Source organism: Phoenix dactylifera, chromosome 1, assembly GCF_009389715.1.
Source record: "Phoenix dactylifera cultivar Barhee BC4 chromosome 1, palm_55x_up_171113_PBpolish2nd_filt_p, whole genome shotgun sequence".
Taxonomy (NCBI): Eukaryota; Viridiplantae; Streptophyta; class Magnoliopsida; order Arecales; family Arecaceae; genus Phoenix; species Phoenix dactylifera.
Window position 1 is genome coordinate 14,035,545 of NC_052392.1, and position 22,408 is coordinate 14,057,952.

A 22,408-nucleotide genomic window follows, 5' to 3' on the forward strand; every position below is an offset into this window, starting at 1 on the left:
GGAGATACAAGGGATTTTTTTATCCCCCCCAAAACTGCTTGTCTATCATTTGATAAAAAATGGCTAATTATGATGAATAATATTAATTAGTCATAATAATTTCATTCAACCATAATTAATAATATTTAGTAATTTAGTACTATTTGTAATTATTAATATTATTTTTATTATTTAAATTGTAAAAATTTATAATAAAATAATGTTATTCCATCTGATCGAGTAATGGGAAGGGAAAGGAGGTCTCCCATAATGAATAGTGCGATTTTAGGTAGGAGAGCCGTCCGATGCTCAAGATCACAAGAAAAAACATCAAACACAATTTTTTTACAAGAACAATTATTGAAGAATAGCTCGTGCTATTCTTTCCTAGATCCGTAACCATAAGACTTCAAACAAAAACTTAGTACTGCATCTTTGGACAATTCCCTGAAGTGCTTGCTTTGGTTGTACGTGAATAAACTAGGAACACAAAAGCTGATAGAAGCCTAGTAGCTTCAGATAGATTCCATGGAATACTACTATGCTAGCAATGAGTCATTGAAACCATCAAAGAACGGAACAGAAATAAACCACTACCTTAAATTCACCTCCCCAGAAAATTATATACAACTGTTCATCCAGTAGTCTGAGGGAACTTGAGAAGCTTCTGCATGTAGCTCCACTTTGTTCTTTGGTTGCACTTGCTTGCATCTCTTCTCCTTCTCAACTTCTTTCAAAGAGTCCCTCTTGCTTACCTGGCAGTAGTATTAAGCAATCAAATCCACACAGCTCTCATTAATTATGCTGTAATTTAATGACTTTGTCTCTTGATAACATTGAAACTTCCAATAGCATTCTAGGCACAAGTTTGGCATTCTGGAATAAGATGTCTAGATGGAAACACTAAAATTCAGTGACAATCTGAAGTATTAACAGAAAATTTAGAAAATATTGGACAAATAAATATAGAAAGAAAAATTAGAATGTAAACGTTATTGAAATTTCTGTAGGGTTTGATGCAAAAGTAAACATGGAGGACAACCACAATGATAATCAAAAGTACCACAAATAACAACAGCAAATAAGCGAATAACATTGAATCTGAATAATCTACTTCGTTGGAAATGCGACTAAAAACTTAATAAATGACTTCTTGAGAATTTTTCAATGGTTTTGAGATTGTTTTCACCATGCAAACAATTACTCACCTTGCTTGACCGTGTCATATAATTATAATCCAGCACTGTTCTTCTTCGCAACATACTTCTTGTGGCCTTCTTCCTGCTTTTAACTGGTCTGTAGCCATCTCTAGGTGTCTGAGGTGTGGTAGAACTATCAAAGTTCACAGATACATCATTAGAACCACAACTTTCCTTTTCCTCAATGGCTACGTCCAATCTCTTCTTGATCATTGCTGATCTCTGGTAAGTGGAAATGGAATCAAAGTGCTTGTTCAAACAGTCCTCTGCCAAGGAATTTTCCGGCATGCGGGTGGCCATCCATCTCTCGAGCCAGCTCCATCCCATGTTGGGCTCCTTTGAATCAGACTGGGTTGATTTCTTTTTGGCAGAGCAAGTTCTCAGCTGTTTATGGATCAATTCACTCAAAGTTACTTCAGGATTAATTTGACTCTAGCTATTGATCATATTATCCTTGTGTACCTGCTGAGAGAAGGCATAGGCTAGAGCTCTCTCACGTCTTGTTGTTGCTTCAAGTCTGTTTTGGATTTTTAATTTCAATACGTTGCTACTGACAGTGCTATTATCCCACTTTTCCTGCAATTGAAATATTACATTTGCATGCTAATGCTTGATCTAGAGTTTGTTTTCTGTATTGATTTGAAATACTGAAGAACAGAATCAGTGTTTTAGTTGAATGGTTAAACAAAGTGTGGGTCAAGAAAAGCTGGTAGATCAAATAGGTAAGAGAATAAAATCAACAATGCAGATCCCATGTTTCAACAAGTATTGAGCTTAATCGAATTTAAATGTAGGATTTATACTTCCTTTTTTCTTTTTTAGTATTCAATTATATTCTCAACTTGCCAAGTGACACTGCTTAAGAGTTTGGTACTTGACTAAGGAAGATTCAAATCAGGCTGAGATTTTGTTGTAAAAGATTAATTAAAAACCGTGAAATAAATCCAGATGAGTGAAGGTGATTCCAAATTGATATGCCTTCTTGTTTACACAGATACAATTAATAAACTCATTCTAGAACACCACCAATAGTAGATCTTTTGTTACTATAAATGTTAAATGTTATCTTATAGCTAAACTAGGTGCACCTTTTTTTTTCTTGCTATTATTTGAATGTGATCCCTGCATTTCAAACATGTGAGATCTGAAATTAACTTCCCTATCTGAGCCACCATTGTCAATGAAAACATCAAATATATTAAGAAACCTACAAACAGCACATGAATATTAAAAAAAAAAAATAGCTTGAACAATAATTTTCTTAGACTGGGTATCACAGTCCAAAGTACACTATTTGCTACAAGAAATGCTAAGCAGCAAACAGTAGTAGTATCTTCTCAAATGTTCTGGCAAGTGAAGAAGTTGAAATTTCATCATGCATGACATTTGTTTTCCGGTTTATATGTGTTCCAAGATAGTTCTCTCGGCCATACTATCCCCCACAGAGATATATCTGAAGCTTTACCGTTAAATGAGATTAATACAGGGGTAAAGAAAGAAAGAGTTAATGCTGACAAAGATGCATCAGTCGGTGGCCTGAGAGCTCTTTGATATGAACCAACAAAATCTTCTTTATGTGTTTAAGTCAATATCAAGTAAAAAAAATTCTGGCCAGTAAACCTTGAAATTCTGTTTCTCATTTCAAAAAAAAAATCCTAGAATAAACTGCCACAGTAATTCTATGCAAATATGACTAATAACAAACCAATAAATCTTGCCCTGAGTTTAAGAGAAACATAAATCATCATGTGCTCTATTCATCATCAGATTAGTTTAAACAATTTAGACACTCTCATGGGCTGTCATCTGAATCCTTGCTCAAACCCCTAATAACTCGCGACACAATGGCTTTTCTTATGTAACTGAAAATAGGAAGATTTACACATGGAAAACCCTCATAATACATAAACAATTTCCTAGGATAAAAAGCACCTCTTCTGCTTGCCACCAACAAGAAGATATGACTGAAGGGTGACAATTTACAGGAAAATCAAGAATATGCTCTCATGTGGTCGCACACTAAATATTCACAGATGCAAAAACACAAGCAGGGGAAGTGCACAGGGTAGTCAGATGGCATGTGACCCATGACAAACTGTAATATATGTTTCTGTTATAGGCACTGCTGTGTAGATCAATCATGTGACTCCAAGAACTAGATTCTAAGTTCAAAGTATCATATTTTATCAAGTTGCAGCACGAAGCTATTATGGTAGTGTAAACCCATTTGTTTTATGGAAGAAAAAACTACGGAACTAAAAGTGGCTTTTAGATGGAAAAACCAGTTCATCATATCCAGGAAAAGGGTCATTACCTTCACCCTGTATACCTGTGTCTGAGCTTTGTGCTGCACCTTGTGCGGAATTATGACACTCTTCTCTTGAAGACTAAGATTTTTAACAGAATCTCCTACTTGGGCTTCAGTGGATGCAGCCGCCGATGCCCCACTTGGATTCTCGGATCCTTCAATATGATCTCCTTCACATGATTTTCTGATTTCTTCATATAACTGCCTTGCCTGAAATCAGGTAACTGAAGTGGCCGTAAGTAATCATTAACTTCATGGAATTGAGAAGGGGAAGGATATACTAATTCACAATACTACATGCTATTCTAAAGCTATAGACCATTTCAGCAACAATTTCCCTTCACAAAACTAACCATAAAGACATTTTTTAACAGGGACTTCCATTGAAGCAGCCCATTCAAGAGGATGGTCAAAATCGATGGACTTGCATTGGAGAACCAATGAAATGTATCTCTATCTAGCCCCTTAGAATTACTCTGCCAGCATCATCATCAGAAATCTAAAAAGAAATGTGGTGAAAGTTTGAAGTAAAAAACCATGAAGCCTCTGAAAGCTGATTGGATGAAGACAGCTGCATCTTCTGGACTCAACAACGTTGCAGGTGGGTTCCCTTCTTTCGTACTTGCTTCTTCATGCTCTTCTAATTGGAATCCTGGAGGACTCTCTTCATCTCTTGAAGTTTCTATCAAATGCTGCGTCGCGGTTGCTTCAGAACCCTCAACAGAGGATAAATCATCCTCTGCTGGAGATGAATTGAATTCATCTCCACAAAGGTAGTGTCTGACCGAACACCACCGAGTCTTATCTACTCCAAAATTCCTCTCCTGCTGAAATCAGAGTACTTTAGCTAGCATCCATCCATCTATAGTCAATTAACCAAAGAATTAAAGAATCATGAATTAAAGTCTGTCACCCCAAGATTTCAAGGGTATAATGAGCCATTTTAAATTAAAAACTAAATCAAAATTATGCTGACAATTCAAAAAAAAAAAAGAAGGAAAAATTGCAGTTGCAGACAAAATATTTCACAGAGAAGATATAATATAATACTCATAGAAAGAAGGAGGGATCTACAAAAATGTAGTAGGCTTGCCACCGAGTAGCCCAAAAATTGAAGATGCAGAATATTACAAGGATAAGTTAAAAAAAAAAAAAATCCTGACTGGAGAATAAAGGCTTAAACAACACCAAAAGTGGGAAAGATCCAGATATAACTTACACAACTAGTTTAGTGAACATCAAATAAAGGAAAATAAAAATTCCAAGGAGAATCAGGCCAATAAATGCAATATATCCAACACTTTGGATCAGAAAAACTACATTGCTATTGCGTATGCTCGAAGAAGATCGAGTCTTCAAGAAGACTCTCCTCACCAGACCCCCAGACAGACCCATACCGGAAGAGAATTCTCATACGAGTCCCCTCCAACTCTACTTAGCCTCCCTTAAACATCTTATACCAGAGGAGAAGAAATTAAGCTCGAAAACGTGGAGGAACGCCTAACTTTGCGCTCAATCTACAGTAGTGTGCTTAAACTCTGAGACAGCTCCCCCCTTAAATAACCACAACCGCCTACACCAAACACCAAAGAACTTTGCGCGGAGGCACTTCACTTGATTGGAAGAGGACACATTGTCGAGCAGTATGTGCGTCCATGTGCGCTCATTGGAGGTGGAGGGGCGCGAGGGAAATGCCATGTGTTAGTTTGGTAGGTGGCGGAGCTTTAGAGCTGGACTCGGCCATTGTTGAGCCCCACGACGTGAAAAGAGAGAGAACAGGGGTAGGAAAAGGAGGGGGCCCTCTCCATGTACGCTGAAAGCTCTTGCACATGGCCAGCTAAACTCCACCTGCCAGGTCTTGCTTGCTATTGGGTGTAGGCATATTCCTTTTCTCCTCAACATCACCCCTCCTTTTTAAACACCAATTGTTTTCCACGCAACCTATTTTTCAAGATTAATTTTTTCTTCTATCCCTTTTGTTCTTACCATGATTCAAATTCTAGAGATGTTTTGGCGTACCGAGTATCAGTACATCACCCATACCGAGTGCCGGTACCAAATCAGTATGGTACGGTATGTCCTGTACCGTTCGGTTCGAATCGGTACGGCGTTCCATAATTTTTACAATCTCTGCAAGATGGTTGATGTTTGTTAGTAGCAAATTAGTAAAGGTAAGTGCGAGCAGGTCAAAAAATTAGCAAAGAGAAGGATGGAATAACTTGAGGTCATCCACCACAAGAGTGGCTGAGAGAATTTATTGTGTTTAGGGCTTGCAGGGATCTGGAACAGTTGTTTCCGGGCAGCATGGATTGTGTTGAGATCGCTGGCAGAAGTCTTTGTTCAGTGAGGCCACAGGCTGGAAGAAAAAAAAAAAAGGGAAAATCAGATTCTCCACAGCAGTACCATCAAACGTTTGTTTGAATGGTACTATCAAAGGGTGTCGGCCCTCCCAGACTCTACTGAGTTTCGGTTCGGCGAGCGGTGACTTGGTTTGTCCAAGACCCTGAGCTCTGGCCTGGACCGGGTCAGTAAAGACCACCGAATGAGAATAGCCCCTCCTAGCCTTTTTAAAAAAAAAATCATACAGTCACAATATAACCTTTCAAATCAGTTCTTTTCCCCTAGTTTACTATAGTTCTACCCTGCAAGATCTGCTTTTGATAAGACTAAAAGAAAAATCATACAGTCATATTAGAACCTTTCAAAACAGTTCTTTTCTCCTAGGGCTCGTTTGGTTCGCGGGAAGCATTTTTCTTCCTAGGAATATGATTCCTGGGAAACAAATTCCTAGGAAGAGGATGCCTAGGAAAGTACTTTTGGCATGTTTGGTTGACCATGGGAAAGTGACAAATTTCCAAGGTGCTTATGTTTGGTTGGCTATCCACTTTTCTAGAAAAGTTATATATAATTCCTATTATGCCCTTAATAAAAATTAGGTTTTTAATACCTCTTTAATGCTTCTTTAATGCTGAAGGGACTTTTTGGGAAAAAGTAAAAATGGAGTGATTCCCGCCTCATGGGAAAGTAACTTTCCCATGTTTCTCATGGGAAAGACTTTCCCATGAAATGTGGGAATCACATTCCCATGGGAATACAACTTTCCCTTCTCTCTCCTTTGAAAACTCCAACCAAACAAGAGGCATCTCATTACTTTCCCGTTGACCACACTTTTCCCCCTTCTTTTCCCGCGAACCAAACGAGCCCCTAGTTTAATATGGTTCTACACTGCAAGATCTGCTTTTTGATACCATAGATACATGTAAATCAGACTTGTAATATTTATTTAGCAAGCACGTGAGTGTCTGATGCTTGAGATTGGACAGTATAAGCTTGTAAGTGCTGCCCTATCAGATTTCAAGCTCATCCTTTTTCCCCCTTTTCACTTCATGCAAATCCAAATGAATAACTCAACAGATTGAAACTCCAACACATAATTGCTTAAGAAATAGCATGAAAAAGCTTTGGAGTTTCTCGAGTTCATATTCAAGATCATCCTTTTCCCCCACTTTTCACTTCATGCGGACCAAAATGAAAACTTCACAACAGAAGCAAACCCGGAAAAGCTTTGGAACTTCTTGAGTTCGTAGGCTTTCCCAGCTTTAACCTCATACAAGAAATCTGCAGGTAAGCTATGAAACAACAGAAACTGGACTTATGGAAACCAAACTTTCCAGCGGACAAACCCCACTGCATTTTTCACAGCTGAACGATCTCATTGCTCAACTGAGTTCTTAAATGTTCATCATTATAACTAGTAAATGCCTGATACCAAGAGATGGCAAGTTGTTCAATGATCGCATCTAAGAAATAAATGGCATCAACTCTTGCACTGCAAGAGCAGAAATTGCAGCCCAGAACATTTGTGAAAGGCACTTGTTTCAGCTGTGATTGTTAAGAACAGCAAAAAAAGTTGAACCTGTATTGTGGCAACTACAGTACTGTACTCACATGGATGATATCCTAGAGTATCCTGTTCGCATCTATTGTGGAATGAATCTGAAATCAGTGGGGTGTAAATCAACTAAGTTTTAACTAAAACAAGTATAAAATCACCCCAGCAAGATCAAACTTTGGATCTCTAATCTCTTTTGGAAATGTCTTTCCTATATGTCAAGTGATGCAACACAAATAAAAACACCTCTACAACATTTAGATTGTTGAAATTCAGAATGGCTACCTCCAATACACTTGCTGCCTTTCCACCACAATGTAGAAAAGGATGGAAAACCAGGAGCCATTAGTGTATATTCTTCTAACCAAACAGGATTCATATTCGTACACAAGGCAAAACACACTGGAAAACCAACCAGTTCAAAACAATTTACATTCCGAGAGCACCTCTCAACTATGGATAGTTGGACTCTTAAGTCTTCCATGCAACAGTACAGTTTGTAAGAGCTCACTGCAGCAATTAGAATCTGACAAACTTGTGTACCACCAACTGAAACAGGGTGGTGAGGACATAAGCTTGATATCAGAGGAAGTAATCAGGGGCTGGTTTCTTAGAAGGAACTCCTCTTGCTTCCTGCATGAAAAATGCGCATTTTAGCAATGATCAATTGAGTATAAATATTGACGAAGAAAGTCAGGGACACAAACATGTGGTGCGGCGTCAAACACACGAAACTGGCTGTCCAGGTTCTCATCCAGCTCAAGGATGGCCGCCACATTACCACATCTGAAAAACGTTCATAAAGGAAAAGGCATGGTTCAGGGAGAATTAAACTGTGAGCACATAGACATACCTATCACCAATAGTCTCCCGTTCTTCACAGTCCACTCCATGCCTACCATGATGCTAAAGGTGGTGTATTTGAACAACAATACAAGCTAAAGTACTGGTTGAATGAGACAGACAATTTTTTAAGCAAGATCTTTTAAATTCTGTGCTGCTTTGAACTTTGAATGGTTCATACATTTGGTTAACAGAGGCATAATTTCATTAAGGGAGCACCTCTCTGACTCAACATGAGGTTGAACAAGTGATGGGCCATATCTGATTTTCTCCAGTTCAACTGCCAATTTATTGGTAAATCATCAGCTACATTAAATGAAAATTTTGTGATACCGGATATAACAAGGATAGGTTAGCAGAGTTTCTTTACTAAACCCAGCTATGAACTTCAGGATTAACATATGGGAATTAGGATTGAAATATCAGTATAAAAGGTTAAGATGTAGTTCAGGAGACCTGTTATTTTTTTTATAAAATCCAAGTATAAACAAAATATGGTCAGAATGTGATTTGGACAAGCAAGATTAACAGCCAATTCTAGAAGAATGATAGAATTTTGTTTCCATTCAAATTTGCTGGAATGCATCACAATAAAGCAATCCATTCCCATGCTGACTGATGGATATAAGACAAAAGCTGAACTTTAACCAGTAATATTCATGCAGGGGAGTGGAAGGTTCGCTAATAAATCTCAGGATGCAACATTATATCAAGACCAAGAATGACAGCTTTCCATCATGCCTAATTTAACTGGTTGGTCCATTTGGCTTTTAAAAACAGTGGATCCAAGATAACCCTTGCAGCAACATGACTTACGAGATCAAGAAAAGGCTACTATATACTAAAGAAAAGGACCAAGGATTCATCAGTTAACATTTTCTATTTGTTAAAGATAAAATAATGTTTCAAATTTTGCCGATGGACAGTTACTCCTGTAATCTATTTTCATGTGGCAAGGATAAACAGTTTAATCAATTTTTGAAGATAAACATTTAACAAGTACCTGTAACAGTAATTTGGAGCAGACCAGACTGTTACAATCTGCTTATTAAACATCCATTTATATCCTTCCATCACTAGTTGATGTGCCCGACATATGTAATCAATATTGTTTGTGTGGTTAAAGGATGTAACCACATTTCCACCAAACAGGAAGCCAGCACCCCGAGGACTCAAACCCCAACCATCAACAACATCTTCTGGATCTGACCACAGAAGATCACACATAGCCCCATCATGAGGCACTTCCTGCTTCCGGTCTATTGTTCTAATCTGTCGAACAGAATATTATCTCTGTTGATGATTGAGAGCTTCAGTAAATAATAAAAACAGTTGGAAAATATATAGCTGACCTGATCTAATGTCGAAATGGCAGGAGATAGCCCCCCATGGACACTAAAAATTTTGTTCTCGATGAGTGCTGATAGACTGGACAAAGGAATCAAGGACATGTTATAACAATTAACATTGTCAAGAAACACTAAAAATAAAATCTGGAGGAGGTTACCTTAAGAAGTCAAATATTTCTGTGCAATATCTCCATACATTTACTGACCCATATTTGCGGAGACACTCATCATAGAATCCATAAACCTGATTAGAAGGAACATTAGTGTTCTTTTTGACAGGAAAATTTAGGATATGTTATAACACAACTATAAGATAACAACCTGTGTGATCTGCCGGCTCTCATGATTTCCTCGGATGAGAGTTATACGGTCTGGATACCTAACCTGCACAGATTCGGGAAAATTGGCTGGAGCTGATTCAAAAGCCTAATAGAATCCTGGAAAATTACACTATAGCCACAAGCAGATAATAGATTACAATAGAGGACTACCCTTTTGCTGTATGTATGCTAGCATAAAGTTTATGCAATGGCAATCATAATACTAATTGGGTTCAAACTAGTAAGTCACTTCAACAATCGGTCAGTCATCCTTGCAAATTAAAAGCATGAGATGGAAGCAACAAACTCTGGAAGTAATTAACATAAATTCTTGAAAATTCCATGGATCAACTTGAGGGGAACAACATAATGAGCTTTTGGTGCTCATCCGCTGGCTTTTTGTTCCTCTGTTGACTGGTTTTATACATTATCTTCTACCATTGGATGTTTATGACATCAAATAGCTTGAGAAAATGATGATGCAATGTGAAAACAATCAATATCACACAAGATAGTCTTGAATTGGCTGGATTCTTCAGAATCATGATACAAGTACCTTTACTTGGATTTGTTGGTACCTCAACAATGCATGGACAATGCATATCTTGTTCAATCTTTCTAATTTGTGAATGTTGGAAGAGGGAGAAAGAAACTTTTCTACTTTGTTTTTGAGAGTCCAAAAAATTTACTGCTGGTGGTGAGCATATGATAAATCCATAGGCGATTTGGTGGAAATAAAAAAGCTGATGGTGGATCAACAGACAGATAACGAACAGTTACCATGGAGGTTAACAGATGTGAAGAAAGTGTACACCATCAACTAAAAAGAGAATCATATAAAGACAAACCATATAAATGCGGTGAGTGACAACTATTTGTTAAAATTCATTAAAAAGACTAAAAAAAGGTTCAATAGAAAGTTGCATTATGTAAGTCCTAAAGAACTCAAAGGTTGGCTCTTGAATATTAGAAGCACTTACCTAGAAATATGTATTTAATGCAGATTAATTACTCATCAGGAACTAGCTCTACCTCACTACATTAGTCAACAGCACGTAATTTATATTGGGTTTGCCACTTTTTCTAACTAAAACATAATAGCCCAGGAAACCAGTCTCCTAGCTAATGCGATAAGGCAATTCATTCCATGCATGTTTTGGACAATGTTTCCAAAATTAATAAATTGCTTCAAATATGATAATTATTAGCAAGAAAGATCATAATTAGTAAAAGGTTGTGCTAGAAGGATATCTTAGATTGGTTTATAATTTTTTTTTTTTCAGAAACCTTCTTCTTTTGTTTAAAATCAGAAAAATGAATTCTTATTTGAACTTGAATATAGTAAGTGATGCAATGACAAAACACAACTTGGACTTCCATCTCTATCCTGAAATTTATTGGGGGCCAACCAGCACCCAAGTACTGAAATAGATGACCCTTCAGTCCTAATATGAATTACTTAAGAGACAGGGATTTGCCAAGTTGCATTTCTATAATTTCAGAAGTGTGGAAGTATGCATATTGTACATCTATGTATATGTCTAACACATATCGCATGCCAGAAATAAGTAAAAATAAGATGTTACCTAGTTTCAGTTATTTCCACTTTTGGCCTGTGTTTTGCACCTTAGCAAACAGCAACTACTGATTAAATATAAATAGGATTAGTAAAACTAAGTCTCTAAGATAGGTTAAAATCAATTTCACCAAGGAAGCTCTGGTGTAACTCCATATGATAACTCTGGAGGTGAACTTTCAGGCCAACAGGCAGAGATTCCTTGTTGAGAGTGTAGTTTTTTCATGTAATTTTTCATATGGAAATATCAGAATCAGGTGCTTCTTAATTTTTTGACTTCTATGAACCTTGCTTATTTTTTCTCATTATAGAGCACATAGTTTTTTCATATGGAAATAGCAGAATCATGTAATTTTTCATTTGGAAATAGAAGAATCAGGTGCTTCTAAATTTTCAGACTTCTATGAGCCTTGCTTAATTTTCTCATGATAGAACACAAATATTTTTCTGTTACAGTATTAGGGATGTTTTGTTCCATGTCCTTCAAGATAGTCAGGTCTAGATTCTGGATTTTTCACTTTTCTATAATTGAATTTCTCAACAGATGATATTTTTAGGTTAACTCCATGTAAAACTTTAAAAGAAAAGCCTATGCAATGTTTAGAGTGCAATTGTTCGTTGGTGAGACCACCCTATCTTTGTTGGCTTTAGTACAATAATTATATTAGCCTCAGATAAATCCCATTAAGCCCTTGCCTGATGTTTAGAGTCTAAGTTTTTAAAGAAGATAGGCAGGATGCCCCTGGTTGTCCAGTTTATCACTCTTCTGTCACAATGAAATTATGTAGGAAGAAGCCCTCTTCAAATTGTAATTTGGCATTTGCAGTCTTCTTTGTGCTTCCAAAAATCAAAGAAATTTTTTGCAATGTGAACCCTTCTATAATACCGTATCAATTGTTTGTAGTAATACTCACCCAAAAGTATGAAATTAAATCTATAAGATTGACTCATCAAAAGGATGAGAGCACAAAGGCCTTTAATTTAATAAATACCACAAGCATAATATGCATTACAAACTGCCAGCTTCCATGAAGCTACTGCCTGGAAGTTGCAGTGACATGAGCCAATAATTAGGACAAGTTTTAAAAACAAGAGCAATCAATAGCATGGTACTAACCTCAACACAAACAAAGAAGCTAGACATGTAAAGGGATATAATCTCAATTTTCTGAAAAGAAGAAAAAAAGAAGTGCTTCCTGATATCATTACCTTCAACGCTAGCAAAAGCAGAAATGTTTCGACAGAATAAAACCCTCGGTCAACAAAATCCCCTAGAAACAAGTAATTAGTCTTTGGACAGTCGCCCCCAACTTTGAATAATTCTTTCATATCATAAAACTGTCCATGAATGTCTCCACATATCTGGAAATAATATGGAAAAAACTATTAAACAGTGAGGATATATGAACCCCATCTCATTTTAGAGTTTATCAAAAAAAAACACACACACACACACACATATGAACTAATTGACACATCAAGACATGATCCTTAGGTATGTAATGAATAGATTTCCCAAGGAACTCTAAAAGGACCTATGTACAAGCCCCCAAATAACATGAGGAATTGGTGATTGAAAATGTAAATACTTGCATGTAATGATTGGCCAACATTTCTGAGGGTGGCTCTTGAACCTCAAACATTCTCCACCAATCTCAGTAGCTTCTTCAAACACTTGAGCATGCACAAAGTACTCAGAAACCAACTTCCAACATAGATATAGAAGCTTGTTGAATTAATGTTGAAAAAGACATGCCACTTACAAAAGGAAATCAAAGAAGGCTCAGGAAACCACATCCAACAAATAAAGAAAAGGGCACTTTAAGGCTCCAATAAGTCCTTTTTTTATAGTTGATCAGCATCAACAAGATGAGATGAGAAGAAAGTGGACAATAACATCTGTTAGTCTTGGATAACCAGAAAATAGGGCAAAGCAATTGCCCCTCTCAGAAGAAGGCATGAGAGGGAAAATCGAGACAAGAAGAAGAAGAAGAAACTATTATAATGATAAAGATGATAACAATGGCAAGAAAAGAATTGTACAGAGAAGAATCAGAAGATGAAAATGATGAAGAAGGAACAAAGAAAAAGGAAAAGAAGAATAGGAAAAGAGAAAAGCAATTGGATAATCAACCACATAATTTAATGTACTCCTTTTTGCTGCAATAATTTCCAAGAGATATTTATCTCATAACTAGAATGCACTTCATGGCTCTTTGCCACTACATTATGACTCTTTGAGATACTCTTGGTATACATTTACCCTCAAAGGAGGACATATTCTCCACTTCTTACTTAAGCACATCCACAGAAATATGAATCAAAAGAAGAAAACTGTACCCTTCCACCAAATAGTTTTATTATGTCCCACTAACACTGTGTCTAAGTAAAATTTCTTACATGTGTTGAAACTACTAATATTAGATTCTTCCTTGGCTGGTCCACATTTCACCTGTAAATATAGCTAGAGGTCCATTTTAAAGTAGGCGAGAGAACAACATTAAAGTTTGAAAGGATGTATCTAAGGAATGCGAGTGTTATTTAATTGTCTTTGCGTTGACGGTTGACCACAATCCTCTAGGAATAGTGCGTGAAATAGGTTAAAGAAGTATTATAAGTTCTTTTGTTCTTATGTACGATGACGAAGAGAGAGTGTTCAGGCTTTCTCTTTAAGAGATAAGGGAGAAAATCAGTTAAGTTAAAAAAAAAAAAAAAATAGAGTTTGTGTTCCATACACATGGTAATTACTTTGTTAGATAAATTTATAGCTTGTTTCTAAAGAGGGTAAACCAACTCACCTAGTACAAGAAAATATGGAACCACTATGGATGATACAAATTACATGCATGCGTTTGAAAAGTAATTTTGAACAAGACATTAACTAGAGAAGATAATAATCCTCTAGAGAGGATTGTGAATATTGAGGGCACGTTCTTGTCCATAGGATCCATGACAAAACTATATCTCACTTCAATGTTATGATTAAGATGACACTTTTTACATCACCAGCTATCCAAGGCTGCTGTTTGCTTACCTCTAATGTTGTGCACCAGTGAATGATTGCAAGTAATTACAATTCTCTAAGTCAGGAGTGACAAGTAGAATCTTAAAACCACCTCCTACCTAAATTTTAGGAAGAAGTCTCAAAATATTAAACCCGTCATATTTTGAGAAGATACAGCAAATTCGCTGGACTTTAAGATAGACATTATTATATTTTTTTTCGGTTTGCATCAGATGTCCTTAATGGCTCTTCCATTGGGCCAATTTTATTGTTCACTCCGCTCATCTCTTTTACCATACAAAACTCAAGCTTATGATTTCAACTTTTTTTTTCCTTGAGTATGGACATTAAGGAGTAAGATTTAACACATGATTAGGAACACATATAGATTGATAAACTAGACGCGGGGGGGGGGGGGGTGTTCAAGGCATCTTATCCTAAGCATGTGATATAACATGAACAAAGGGTAGCTTCAGGTTTTGAGTTAAAAAGGATGGTGAATGGGGAAAACTTCAGTATGATTTCTGGGATTAACGTAATGTCTATAAAGGAAAAATAAAATTAAATAAAATCTTGATGGAAAAATAAAATAAAATCTTGATGAAAAAAAAATGAAGTTGTTTAAAGATGGTGATGAAGACATGCTTCCTGACCAAACCTAACTTTATGTCAGATCTGAGCAACAAGCTATACAGCTAATAAATATAAACACTCTATGACTATGAGAGCCCATGCAGGTGTGTAGTTAGTTCCACATCCGTTGTGCACCGAAAAGATCTTGGATATTTATGCAGATCCAAAAAACCTAAATAATACCTTCCAGCTAGTCTTTTTGGGATTGTTATAAATAATATCAGAGATGAGTAGGTTTATGGTCCACGTAGACTAGGAGATACGGCAACATAGATTATATTGGGGTTAATCATGGTCTATTGTGTTTAAATTATGGGAAGACTTTGGGTACTTTCTAGGGTCAAGATATCCAAATAATAACTTCTGATTAGTCTTTTTCTTGGGTAGGTCCTCGGTTGTTACAACTACAACCATGAAATATTTTCAGCAAAACATCAACTGAAATGAGACAAACAATAAGGGGTGTATAATAAATGCAGTCACACACCACTCCCATAACATACCATTGAATTCAAGAAACGCAATCCACAATCTCAGGCTTAATTTGTAAAACCCGTGTACTCTATGAAAAGCGCGTTCCATAAAAAGTCCCATTTTAAAAAAAAAGTAAAAGAAACCCTAAAGATGCCATATTTAATGGGAAAAACCGCTCGAAAAGCAAAACCTAGAGGCACGTTCGATCAGTCTAAAGAGATTCAAACCAAAACTATATCAGAAAAGGGCAGCATGCATCAGAGAGCAATTCTAAATGACGTAAAACAGTATCAAAATAAGAGGGATCCCCTGCAAGAAAGGGGAAAAGAGGTGGGGGAAGGAGGGAGAGACTCTTACGGTGACGGGGGCGTCGACCCTCTGGACGTTGCTCTCCTCGACAAGGATCTCCATGGCCTTTAGGCATAGCGCCTTCACCTCCGACTCTTTGAGCGGCTCGCATCGCTTCAGCTGTTCTATTTGCCGATCCAAGTCCGACATGGCTCTCTCTCTCGCTCTCTCGCCCTCGCCCGCTCTCGCTCTCTCGGCGGCCTCGCTCAGAGGCTCCGAGGAGATGCCGCTGCGGCTCCGGGTGAGCCGGTGACGGGAGATTATTTATAGCATCTCTGCAGCCGACGGTGATGGGATCCAGCTTACTCCGGTGTCCTCACCGCACTCTTTCGCTGGCGCGGTAGTGCGGTGACGTTACCTCCGGCCTCTCTCCTTTCCGCTTGCTGATAGGCCTGCCGGCTTGAGAACGGAAGATGGGCCTGGGGAAGTCGGGGTTTGAGGCGGCTGGGAGGTTGGACCCTGAGAAGTTGGATTTCAAAATCCGACCTTTTCCTCCTGGACCCAAATTTTGCAAGTTGGTGGAAATAATAAGAAAAAGTGTCTCTCTCTCTCTCTCATTAGAAAATAATATGTCTCATAGAGTCAAAGTGCTTTGGTCAACTTTTCCTCTCTCCAGCCCACAGAATACTCCGAAGTGACAGGCCAAATAAGAAACCGCCTAGTCTATAGCCCCATTAGCTTTTCTGAATACATACCTACTCGAAAGTCCCTTGCACTTCATTTATTCGCCAAGAAGTTGAAAAAAATAAAATTCAATAAATTATGAAACTAAATTTTTATATTTGATTTTCTTGAACTCGAAAAGATCCAAAAAAAAGTCATAGAAAAAGTGTTTAAAAGATGACCGGGTGGTTTAGAACCGTTCTTTACCTCTTAAATTGTAAATTAAAAATCCTTTTATCCATTATAAATGATAAAAATTAATTTAGCTTGATTTTACCACTATGCAAGTAATGAGAGCCTTACAGAATTCTAAGCATATAACCGATCTCTGAGCTTTACATCCAAGTATAAATTGGATCTCTTGGTTGTATGGCTACTAAACACCAAGTTATCTAATTCCATGTTACACCAAGTTAAAATATTATAAATTGTGCAGTACATCTAAACACGAAGCAGACTCTCTTGCTTGGTCATATTTATGATGGAATGATTAACTTAATAAATTATAAATCATACCTTGATTTGCTAAATCCATTGGGATTAAACTTTGGAATGCGTGCGCAGCCTCGATCACCGATGATCTGAACAAAGATTAGCGAGAGATCTTCTGGAGAGAGAGCCCTTAATGCGTGCTTTAGAGAAGGGGTCTAACAGGCTATTTATAGCCCTCTCCAGGGACCAAACGCTGCAGGTGGTTACATCCGTGAAGAGTCACCCCCCATCAAGGTAACCCTTCACTACTGTGAAAATACCTTAATGCCCTTGTGATTATCAGGATTTACGAAATTCAAGGGACACTTGTCAAATGTGGGTTTTAATTAAACGGGATCAGGGTTGAATTAAAACGGGATCCAACATTCTCCCACTTGGACCATATTGACGTCATTTGTCAATGTGGGCCACAACTTGACGAGATCCCAACATTCTCCCACTTGGACCATATTGACAAGTGAAATATCCTTAGCACTTGAATTTTATAATCTGTATACGCGTGTTCTTTCTATCCTGATATCAATTTGGGCAAACTTTATGTTTGATTACTTTGAGAATAATAATACGAACCATGGCGGAAATAACACCTATTTGATCGGCGTATAACCTTCCATGATTACTATATTACTAAACCATCATAACCAAAACCCTTATGAATGAACTTCTCATAAAATTCATTCTTTGGTCACAATTTCTGCTACCTTAGTATGCATAAACCATATGAATTCATTAAAGCAGAAAATACAATATATGTGATTTACAACCATCTAAAATGTGCACAATAATACATCAATTAATTTACACAGAAAAGTCCCATTTGACTGACATGCTCCTTATGCAATCCCGGGGTTATTGCTTTGGTCAAAGGATCTGCCAACATAAGCACAGTATTGATGTATTGAACTGAAACTTTATGGTCATCACATTTTTTTTTTATAACAAGATATTTCACCTCCATGTGCTTATTTCCATTGGATATCTTGTTATTCTTTATTGAGGAAACTGCTGCTAAATTATCACAATATAACTTTATGGGCCTTGAAATAGTGTCCACGATCTGTAGGCCTGCGATAAAGTTCCTCAACCAAATAGCCTGTGTAACTGCATCATAGCATGCTAATAACTCAGCCTCCATTGTTGAAGCAGCTGTCATCTTTTGCTTCGAACTCTTCCACGAGACTGCACCACCAGCTAGTAGAAAGATATAACCTGATGTTGATTTTCTACTATCTGGACATCCCGCAAAGTCTGAGTCTGAGTATCCAACTATCTCCAAAAGATCGGATTTGTTGTATGTGAGCATATGATCTTGAGTTCCTTGAAGATATCTCAATACTTTCTTTGCAGCTCTCCAATGTTCCATTCCTGGATTAGCTTGAAATCTCTCCAGTAATCCCACAACATATGCTATATCAGGTCTGGTACAGACTTGAGCATACATTAAAGTCCCAACTAGTGAAGCATATGGAAATGTTTTCATATGCTCCCTTTCAATTTCATTCCTCGGAGATTGTGATTGGCTCAACTTTTCACCTTTAGTAATAGGCACTGGGCTTGGTTTGGAATTTTCCATACCAAATCTCTCCAACATTTTCTTAATGTAGGCTTTTTGAGATAGACAAACTTTTCTCTTAGATCTATCTCTATGAACCTCAATGCCGATGACATATGAGGCTTCACCCATATCCTTCATATCAAAATTACTGGAGAGAAATTGCTTAGTCTCTCTAAGCAATGCCAAATCACTGCAAGCAAGCAAAATGTCATCTACATATAGGACTAGAAAAATAAATCGACTCCCACTGATCTTAAGATAAATACATCTATCAACAACGTTTTCTACAAAGCCAAATGTAGAAATGACGTTATTGAACTTAAGATACCACTGTCGGGATGATTGCTTGAGTCCATATATAGACTTATTTAGCTTGCAAACTTTTTGACTCTGACCTTCTGAAACAAAACCTTCAGGTTGTTTCATGTAAACTTCTTCCTCTAAATCTCCATTAAGAAATGCAGTTCTCACATCCATTTGGTGCAGCTCTAAGTCAAAATGAGCCACCAAAGCCATAATTATCCTTAAAGAATCCTTCTTTGAAACTGGAGAGAAGGTTTCATGATAATCAATACCCTCCTTTTGAGTAAATCCTTTGGCAACAAGTCTGGCCTTATGTCGCTCTACCTTGCCTTTGGAGTCTCTTTTGGTTTTAAAAACCCATTTGCAGCGTACTGCAGTAGCCCCAGGAGGTAGTTCAACAAGATTCCAAACATTGTTTTTAGCCATAGAATCTATCTCATCTTTCATAGCATCTAGCCATTTGGAGGAATTTACTGAATTTATGGCTTGTGAGAAATTTATTGGATCATTTATATTTCCAATGTCATAATCATTTTCTTGAAGGTATACTATATAATCTGGTGGAATTGGAGATCTCCTTACCCTTGATGACCTTCTTAAAGTTCCTTCTTGATCCACTGGTTCTATAGGTGGAGCAACATTTTCAGTGATAACTGGCACAGATTCAAGTGGTACATTAAAAGTAGACTCATCCTCCTCCAAACCATTATTAATGATAGGTAGAGGAATCATTGGCTGCTTATTTGAATCTTGCATACCATACAGAGTTTGCTGTTCCTCAAAATTAATTTCTTGAGGTGTTATACTCCCACTGATTTGGTCATTTTCAAGGAATCTAGCATTTCTTGTCTCCACAATCCTCAAAGTATGATTAGGACAATAAAATCTGTATCCCTTGGACTTTTCTGGATAACCGATAAAATAACAACTAATGGTTCTAAAGTCCAACTTTTTCTCTTGTGGGTTGTACACCCTTGCCTCAGCTTGACACCCCCAAATGTGTAGATGTCTTAAACTAGGTTTCCTACCTGTCCAAACTTCATAGGGTGTTTTTGGGACAGCTTTAGTAGGAACCCTGTTTAGAATATACGCAGCGGTTTTTAAGGCATCACCCCACAGAGAAATTGGGAGAGTTGAGTGACTAATCATACTTCTTACCATCTCCATTAATGTTCGGTTTCTTCTTTCCGCAACTCCATTTTGATCAGGACTACCAGGCATAGTGTATTGTGCAACTATACCTTGCTCTTGAAGAAATCGAGCAAATGGACCTAAATGTTGTCCAGTTTCAGTATACCTACCGTAGTATTCACCACCTCTATCTGATCTCACAACTTTAATCTTTTTATTAAGTTGTAACTCTACCTCTATTTTGAAAAGCTTAAATGCATTTAATGCCTCAGCCTTATCGTACAACAAGTAGAGATACCCATAGCGTGAGTAATCATCAATAAAGGTGATAAAATATTTATGACCAGTAAAACATGGGATCGAAAAAGGCCCACATATATCTGTATGTATGAGATCCAATAAATTTGTACTTCTAATGGCACCTTTCTTAAACTTGTTAGTCTGCTTTCCCTTGATGCAGTCTAAACAAGTTTCAAAATCACCATAGTCAAGAGTTGGTAAAATTCCATCATTTACTAATCTCTTGATTCTTTTTATGGAGATATGGCCTAATCTTCGGTGCCATAACATAGAGGAATTTTCATTTATTAGGCTACGTTTTAATCCATAATGATCTTTATTTTGCAGGGATAAAAGGGATAGCTCAAAGGATGTATCAAGGTCTAATTTAAATAAACCATCCTCTAATAAGCAATTACCAACAATAATATTATTCAAGAAAAGGTTTACAAATGACCGTCCAAATGAAACGGTATATCCAAAAGAAACAAGTTTTGAAATAGATATTAGGTTTCTAGAAAATCCAAGTACATAAAAGGTATTTTCTAGGTACAAAATATGGCCAGTCTTTAAGGTCAATTTGAACGTTCCAACAGCTTCCACATATGAACGCATCTTATTTCCCATTATGATGCTTCGCTCACTTTCCGTTGGAATTCTTTTGTTCAACAATCCCTGCAAAGTTTTACATATATGGATAGTAGCACCAGAGTCAATCCACCATGTGTTATGAGGTACATCAATAAAATTTGATTCATAACACACTAAGGAAAGAAAAGTACCTTTCTTTTCGAGCCATTTCTTGTACTTGATGCAGTCCTTTTTCAAATGTCCCTGTTTCTTACAGAAGAAGCACTTTATTTGCCTTTTGTCAGTCACTTTGGCTGACACTTTCATTTTCTTCTTCTTAACAGGAATATGATGACTGGTACCGCCGACCTCTTTATGTCCTTTTCCCTTATGAGAGGTGAGATAAACACTCTCTTGCCTCTCTTGTTTTATTCTCTGCTCCTCATCAACACACATGGCTAGAAGTTGATTCATAGTCCATTTTTCTGTATGTGTGTTGCATGAGATCTTAAATGGTGCATACTCCATAGGCAGAGAATTAAGGACAAAGTGTACAAGAAAAGTTTCTGACATGTCTACTTCCAATGATTTTAATTGGGCAGCGATGTCACGTAATTCCATAATGTGCTCGCATATGCCACCATTATCATTATACTTTAAGGAAGCAAACCTTGATATTAAGGTGCTGGCTAGGGCTTTCTTTGAACTCACAAATTGCTCTTCTACTGCTGTTAAGAATTCTTTTGCAGTTTTGCAATCTGGAATTGAGCCCCTTATCTTTCTGGAGATATGATTTTGTATGAGTAAAAGACTTAAGCGGTTTGACCGCTCCCACCTCTCATACAACTTTTTTTCCTCTGGCGTAGTTTCCTCCGTGGGGACAGGTGGCATGTCCTCACGAAGTGCCAGATCAATATCCATGCACCCTAAAGTAAATGTCAGCCTTTCTTTCCATTCCGAGAAATTTGAACCATTAAGTATTGGGATGCATGATGTAGATTGTGAAAAAACTGTCGGAAACAAAGCTGCAAAACATATGCTTACTATCAATATGCATGCTATAATTACGCTAAAACCTTATCTAAATCACTAACCCATATTAGCAATTTAGTGAGTAAATCAAAATTAACTTTACATGATTTACCCCTTTACGATAAAACTAATGCATTAAGTATGATATTTAATGAACTTTATATATCTAGTTGAAAAAATCCAAAGAATAACAGCTAGATCAGCTCCAGATCGGTGGTGGAGCACTAGGCTCACTTAAGTACCAGCCTTTCTTAGGCACGTATGCCTTTTTGACAAGCTTTTCTTAGACACCGTTATTCAATGGATAAAATTTTACTAGATATTGTTCAATGTTAATGAAGAATTCAAGGCCTTTGGGCAACAAGATTTCATCATAAATATCATACTAATAACATTATTTCATCCCACCATTAACTTTGTATAATGATTTTCCTTTGGGGCCGGTTCATTATATATGA

The 22,408-nt window shown here is 37.1% G+C and overlaps 3 protein-coding genes across 4 annotated transcripts; all 3 read right to left on the bottom strand.

The window, feature by feature from the left end:
- Window positions 1-319: 319 nt before the first annotated feature.
- On the bottom strand, window positions 320-5,250 carry LOC103696724 (protein IQ-DOMAIN 1). 2 transcript variants are annotated; one of them, XM_008778429.4, is made up of 6 exons: window positions 4,807-5,250; window positions 4,023-4,313; window positions 3,493-3,696; window positions 1,641-1,754; window positions 1,188-1,562; window positions 320-734 (listed from the first exon to the last, which is right to left on the bottom strand). In XM_008778429.4, the coding sequence occupies exons 1-6, from the start codon at window positions 4,879-4,881 to the stop codon at window positions 600-602; spliced, it is 1,194 nt and encodes a 397-aa protein (XP_008776651.2). In that variant the 5' UTR covers window positions 4,882-5,250; the 3' UTR covers window positions 320-599. The 2 variants fall into 2 exon arrangements, with proteins under 2 accessions (XP_008776651.2, XP_008776653.2); XM_008778431.4 differs by having other exon boundaries at window positions 4,023-4,310; window positions 4,807-5,249.
- A 2,305-nt stretch (window positions 5,251-7,555) lies between these two features.
- Window positions 7,556-16,309, bottom strand: LOC103696726 (serine/threonine-protein phosphatase PP-X isozyme 2). The gene is made up of 8 exons (XM_008778432.4): window positions 15,935-16,309; window positions 12,676-12,828; window positions 9,892-9,954; window positions 9,729-9,814; window positions 9,574-9,649; window positions 9,225-9,493; window positions 8,086-8,164; window positions 7,556-8,011 (listed from the first exon to the last, which is right to left on the bottom strand). Exons 1-8 carry the CDS (start codon window positions 16,073-16,075, stop codon window positions 7,961-7,963), a joined length of 918 nt encoding a protein of 305 aa, XP_008776654.1. The 5' UTR covers window positions 16,076-16,309; the 3' UTR covers window positions 7,556-7,960.
- A 4,647-nt stretch (window positions 16,310-20,956) lies between these two features.
- On the bottom strand, window positions 20,957-21,544 carry LOC120104218. The gene is made up of 2 exons (XM_039114977.1): window positions 21,131-21,544; window positions 20,957-21,023 (listed from the first exon to the last, which is right to left on the bottom strand). The coding sequence occupies exons 1-2, from the start codon at window positions 21,537-21,539 to the stop codon at window positions 20,989-20,991; spliced, it is 444 nt and encodes a 147-aa protein (XP_038970905.1). The 5' UTR covers window positions 21,540-21,544; the 3' UTR covers window positions 20,957-20,988.
- Window positions 21,545-22,408: the final 864 nt, after the last annotated feature.